We start from the raw sequence: 6,388 nt of genomic DNA on the forward strand, positions 1-6,388 counted from the left end.
ATGGCCTTGACCTTCACGCTGAGAAAGAGTACACAGATTACCCAGGTCTATTTATGATCTCCAAGCTGGGCTTCCTAATGAGGAGGCCAAGACTTCCTCACTCTTTGAGCCTCCCCTTCCACCATGCAAGCTAGAGGAAATCTCTAGACTTGGCTATGGTGTGGTTGATAAGCTTTTTCTCCAACTGAACTCTAGTGCTTTATCTTCATCATCACAGTTGCAACAACTAAACTCTCACATTCAGCTACTATACAAGAAGCATGATAATTTGGGCAAGCAATCAATTCCTTGGTGGATGAGAAAAACATCAGTGTCCCCAATCTACTAAATATGTAGTCAAGGGCATGTGTCTGCTGGAATGTCATTATTTTCTGCACCATCTGCATAATGTAATCAATACATGCCTACATCTTTCACGTCATCTTGCATACTTCCATATATGTAATACTTCTCCAAGCAACATACTTCTATCTTCCTCACCGAGGACAATGAGTACTCTAGTGGTGGGTGACCTGTAGTAGCCACCTAGGGTTCCCACCGTACACGGACTGTCCACCGCAACAATGTCACACCAACACGGATTGTCCACCGCAACATGGACTATTGCCATAGTGAATCAATGATGGTATCCGTTAGCATTGAAGGATCCAATGACATTGACAACACACTGACACTCCAATGGTATCTCTAGATAGGATATTCCACCAAAGGCTACGCTGCTACCTCATGGCATCCACCAAAGATAGGAGATGCCACTGATTGGACCTCAGGCATATATGGAGATCTGACATCCTTCATTCTTCATCCCTCACTCATCTTCTTGGGGTACCTCCTTTTGATCCTATCCTGCAGCCCTATCTCACTTGGAGGACATCCTTATGCTCATCCTTCTATCATCATCTTGAGCTATGCCGTCCTCTACACTGTGACCTCTATTGAGTGTGCACGATACAATGAAGGACATATATCAGTGTTCTCTGAGTAGTGCTAGTGTTCTCGTTTCGTCCACATTTTCATCCTTCATTATTCATCCCTCACTCATCTTCTTGGAGGCCATCCTTTTTGATCCTTATCCTGCTGCCCTATCTCACTTGGAGGACATCCTTATGCTCATCCTTCATACCACTTTGTACCCCTTTGTTCTATCATCAGCTTGAGCTATGTCATCCTCTACACTGTCCTCTACTAAGTGTGCACGGTACATAGTGAAGGACATGTATCAGTGTTCTTTTAGTAGTGCAAGTGTTCTTGTTTCATCCACAGTCTCGTCTCTCCTTGTGTTGTGTTTCGCTCCATCGTGTCTTCTGTGTTGCACCTGTGTCACGCTGTGAGCATCGAGGACTCCGAACATACTGTCTAGAGAAGAGCCACCATGTAGTGTGCCAGCAGGCAACCAGCCCTGCTCTACAACTAGTAATAAAGGTCAGACCATTTTTAAGTTTGGTGAGCATAGTGAGAAAACTAGTCACTTGATATAAGTCATTTTTGACAAGAGGCAATACACAATCATTCCCTTACAATAGAATACTTGTGAACTCTCCTCTTCCCTCTTCTTGCTTACATCTATACTACTAAATCTTACATGTTGCTTTCTAGATAGGATTAGTTGTTGTAGGTTCTCATCTTACATTAGCTTCCTCTTCATTCCCCCTTCCACCCCCTCTTCCTTGCCTTTTGTGGGAGAGAACACAATCTTCCATGGCTGATGTATTCACCAATGAAGAAGCCAAGATGTCCCGACACCCGCTTCCCTGCCTTTTGTGAGAGAGAACACAAATCTTCCCTAGCTGATGTATTCGCCAATGAAGAAGCCAAGATGTCGCGACACCCGCTCTCTAGCCATGCAAATGATTCCATGGTAATCCTAGCACTTATTCCTCCAATCACAGGGTATGAACCCCTTCTACCAACTACCTAATTTTGAAGGCCCCAGCCACTTCCATAACAACCGTGGAGGCCTCACATGAATAACCTCTACATTACCTACTATCACTTTCCACGCCGCCTTGAAATGCTGCCTACTACCACTAAGGCTAAGGCCTTCTCGCCACTTTTCTCTACATCGAGTGTCTTTGAACAAAAAGATGAATGGAGGAAAAGATGAATATTTGGTTCCAACTAAATGACACCAAATATTCAACATACTCTTCACTCTCTCACTTGCTTTTCAAAAATGGTCCCAGATTTGAGAACATTTGATGCCATTAACATGGTAATGGAGGGAAAGGAAGTTTTTGAGCAAAGAAATGAGAGCACCGCTGCTAAGATTGAAAGCTACACACAAATATTTGAATTTTTCCTCTATAAGGGAGAGAAAGTAAGAAAATATGAGAAACATCCTTTTGAATTTTTTCTCTATAAGGGAGGGAAAGTAAGAAAATACAAGAAACATCCTAGATAAACATAGTAAAATCGTGGCAAAACACACAAAACCCTATTTCCTAATTTTAAAAATTCAAATCTAAATTATTTTAAAATCCTAAATCTCAAAATACTCAATGAAATTTGGGAAGAGAAACACTCGGAGAGCATAGAGCTAAGCATATGGACAAAAAGAAATCCAAAATTCAATAGTCTACATTAAGATATCTCAAAAAAATTTCCCAATTCTGAAAAGCTCGAATGTACCCAACTTTAATGAAATTTAACGTTGAAAAGTCATGTGGGTAGTTAAGAGTGTCACCTCTTACACGTTACGTTTTTAACTCAAATTTTTTACCTTTTTGAATTTGGAGGAGATCTGGTCCCAATTTTGAACAAGGGCACTACTACAATAAAATAGCAGGTGAATCTGTTATAAAACTAGTAAAAAATGGAGAGAGAGAGAGAGAGAGAGAGAGAGAGAACATTTTTTGCACTTTTACTTGTCACCATTTACCCACAATTGGGATTGCAAATCCACTTTAGTCTTTCTAAGTGGATCTTGTTGTCTAAGCCAATGGGTAGCTAAACTAACATGTTCCAACAACTTTTTCCACCTTATTAAAACGTATACAAGTGGCTAGGGTATTTGGTCATCAAAAGGACTATACTAGGATTGATGATGATTTCATTAGGCAACTCACTAGGAATGTTTGCGTGGAACTAGAGAGTTGAAAGTATCACCTTTCCTATGGTCCATTTTGGTTTCATTTCATGCTCAAGTAGTACTATCAAGTGTTGTCTATCTCTAAGCTTGAGGACTAACAAGATTAAAACCTAAAAGCTCATTGGGCTCTGTGATTGATAAGCTCCATTTATTCTTAATAATCACTACCCGTATACCTTGCAAGCTACCTACTGTTCCTTGAAAAATGAGAGCAACTCACCAACCCAAGTGTTTAAAGCTACTTTTTGGATTTACAACTCCAAGGTCTATTTGTTTAGTGTAGATATCTCAATATATACATGGATATAGTCTTTATGTACATCCCCCCAGCTGTAATCTTGCTAAAAGAAGAAGAGGTCTTGAGGCAAATAGCACAGTTTAAGTTCCTCCAGGTAAAATTGATATTCATATACTTAGATCTTACCCTGGGGCAACAAAAATTACAATACTTGCCCAAACAATCAATCATACAATGGTACAAGGAAAACCTTAATTCACATCAGTAGCTCAAGAATGGGTAGGGCAAGCAATTTCAGCTCAATATTAGAAGAAACTTTTAACAAGGTAAAATCCACATGTTTGGTGCAGCAAGACTAAATCATAGTGGTTTATGACATATGATACATTCCGCATGACTTGGCATTTGCTACTTCTACTAAGAGACATGGCTACCTTGCATGGGCCTAGATCTATATGCATGCCCTCTCCTAAGATGAAAATGGAAATAGTTCAACATGATTACACAACCTTTAGGCCTTCAAGCCCTGCCTTTGTGTGCCAGCGCCCTGTATGTTTGCCACCTCCATTCCTACAACAATTCACCTTTGCACCAAGAGAGGGACTCCAATACATAATTACAAGCTTGGGGTCCTAATTTTTCATAACCTTAACTCCTAATACTTAAAGTATGCCATTTCATTATGAAAACTTAAGTCATAATGAATCCCATGCTTACCACGTGACTTTTTTAAGAGCTCTAAAAACCATGGGACTCCATGAAAAAATACATTATTTCTATGAAAATCTTGATGATGTGTGGTTTTGATGGTGTTGCATGGAGCAAACACAACATGAACAATTATCTTACATCTTTGTTGAGCTCTAAACGTGAAGAGTAGCTACATCAATAAGCACACACACGTACCTAAAATCTTCAAGAATGAAGATAGTGGGCGTCTATAAGCTACCTTAGATCTTCTTCATGCTTGAGTATGAATGGGGATGGGGCCATGGCATAAGGAGATGGTGGCAGATACAAAGCTTATTATTTGCTACATCCTTTGGAGAGCTGTAGAAGCTTAGAGAAGGTAAAGGAAACATGCTAGAAAATGAGGATTGTACACAAATAGGTACTGAGAAACACATGCACACACGATTTAGAGGTACCCAGGGGGCTTACATTCATGCTAAAAAAGGATGAAGGCACACAGAGAGAGCACAGGAGGGTACCAAGGAGAACACACACACAGGGGTACCAAGGAGAACACACAATGACATAGCCATATACAGTAGAGAGGTCAGTACCTAGGACAGCTTCAAATTTTGTGTGTCTAGATCCTGTGGAGCTTTTCTGCTTTGACAACAGGGTTGGCTTCGGCTATGGAGGCACGGGCGGCCGCCTTGTAGTCGAAAGAGCAGGCGTGCTTGTCGGAGTAGCGATGCAGGGAGCAGAAGACGTCGCCGCATCGGCACTTGAATCCCCTCAGCCCCAACCTCTTCTGGCAAGCAAAGCAACGCAGTGCCTGAGATTTCTCCTTTGAAGCTCCACGCAACAAGGCCTCTTCGCAGGGGGGATCAGCAGAAGCAGAGGCTTCTGTAGATGATGAAGAAGAAGAACAAGGGGGAGAAGAAGGAGGAGGAGGAGCTAGAACTTCTTTTGGATCTTGTACAGGCTTCTTCTCAAGGACTGGGTTAGGTGTAGATTTGAGTAGAACTGCTCTGTAGCATGATGAGCAGAGGTTCATGGTTGCGGAGGAGCCAAAGAAGCCACAATTGTTGGAGCAAAGGGAAGGAGCGCCGGGGGTAGAGCAAGGGGTTTCCTCTTGCTCGAGTTTCCAGCTTTCCTGAGCCATGGCGATGGAGGAAAGAGAGGGGGGATTGAAGGAAACAAAGGCGAGATGTGAGAGTTTAAAGCTGAGCTGGGGCGGTGGGAGCGCCGGCAGAGAGCGGGGGCAAAACCTGTGACAGGAATGCGTGGGCGGTGTTCTGCACAATGAAGGAGGACAGCATGGGAGGAGAAGAAGAAGGAGAGGAGGAGGAGGAGGAGGACTTATCCCTCTTCACACAGCACTACAAATTTTTAGATTCCTCCTCCACGTCACCCCCCCTTTTGCACCCTTTTGGAGCATAGCAACTCGATGCAAGTTGTGGTGGCCTAGGAGCCCATTAGAGTACACAAATCCAAAAGCAACACAAACATTGTGGCACTCTTCCCCACACACACACACACACACACACACACATCTTCCCTCAAGGTCCAACACCTTCATAGAGATTTTGCTTTTGCCCCTTTCCTCCTTTTCTAATGCACGAGCTCTAGAGGGTACTCAAATTACTCAATTCCACGTGCCACTCCGTTAGATTCGAACCCCGTACCTCTCACTTGAGAGGCAAGAGCACTACTCCTGCCATACAGCCCATGAGGCAATTCGATGCAAGTTTTGCTACATAAAATCTACAAATTACTTCTACAACCTCTCGAAAGCTGCATGTTCGACCCTGATTTTTTTTCAAGATATTTCGGAAATTTTGAACACAATTTTCGAAGTTGCAATTATACACACTTTTTCCTTTCGCATTTCATTGTTGCCCTTTCGTTTCTTTTCATTTCTCTAGTGTACGCAATTAAATCCTACCCCTCATTTACAGGCATCCTTGTCAATCTTTTGTTTTTTCTAATGCAACTAAGTCTCCTCTCACCTAAAAGTCATTCTACAAAATACCACATAAGTTTCTCCCTTGCGCATGCTTTGAATTGTGACGTTTTTACACTAAAAGTTCCAAAATTAACCATCTTAATCTATTAGCTGCTACAACATAGAGACGTATGCATAGTCTCAACTTACTGTTCTCTTAGCCAAGTGTATGCAAAGGTTCACATGCTTTTAAAACAATGAACAATAACATGTGTATAGTTTACCTTTAAAATTGGGGAGAAGGAGGATGAGCAAAAGTAATGTCTAGTTAGCCCATGTTGTAATGGGTGTCCTAACCTTTCCTTTAAAAAAAGGTGCCTGCCCACCCCCGCCCGCCAAAATGAAACCTCCATTGCAGCAGCATATGCAAGGGATAGAATTCAAT

The 6,388-nt window shown here is 42.1% G+C and overlaps 1 protein-coding gene across 1 annotated transcript; it reads right to left on the bottom strand.

Annotated features, from left to right (window-relative positions):
* Positions 1 to 4,099: 4,099 nt before the first annotated feature.
* Positions 4,100 to 5,477, bottom strand: LOC147628474 (zinc finger A20 and AN1 domain-containing stress-associated protein 9-like). The gene has a single exon (XM_086813627.1). The coding sequence runs from the start codon at positions 5,158 to 5,160 to the stop codon at positions 4,639 to 4,641; it is 522 nt and encodes a 173-aa protein (XP_086669753.1). The 5' UTR covers positions 5,161 to 5,477; the 3' UTR covers positions 4,100 to 4,638.
* Positions 5,478 to 6,388: the final 911 nt, after the last annotated feature.

The sequence above is a fragment of the Cibotium barometz genome, chromosome 19, assembly GCF_041138505.1.
Source record: "Cibotium barometz isolate CiBa-2024 chromosome 19, ASM4113850v1, whole genome shotgun sequence".
NCBI classification, from domain to species: Eukaryota; Viridiplantae; Streptophyta; class Polypodiopsida; order Cyatheales; family Cibotiaceae; genus Cibotium; species Cibotium barometz.

Coding starts and splice junctions, on each gene's coding strand:
- LOC147628474 (XM_086813627.1), bottom strand. CDS start 5,160: ATGGCTCAGGAAAGCTGGAAACTCGAGCAAGAGGAAACCCCTTGCTCT.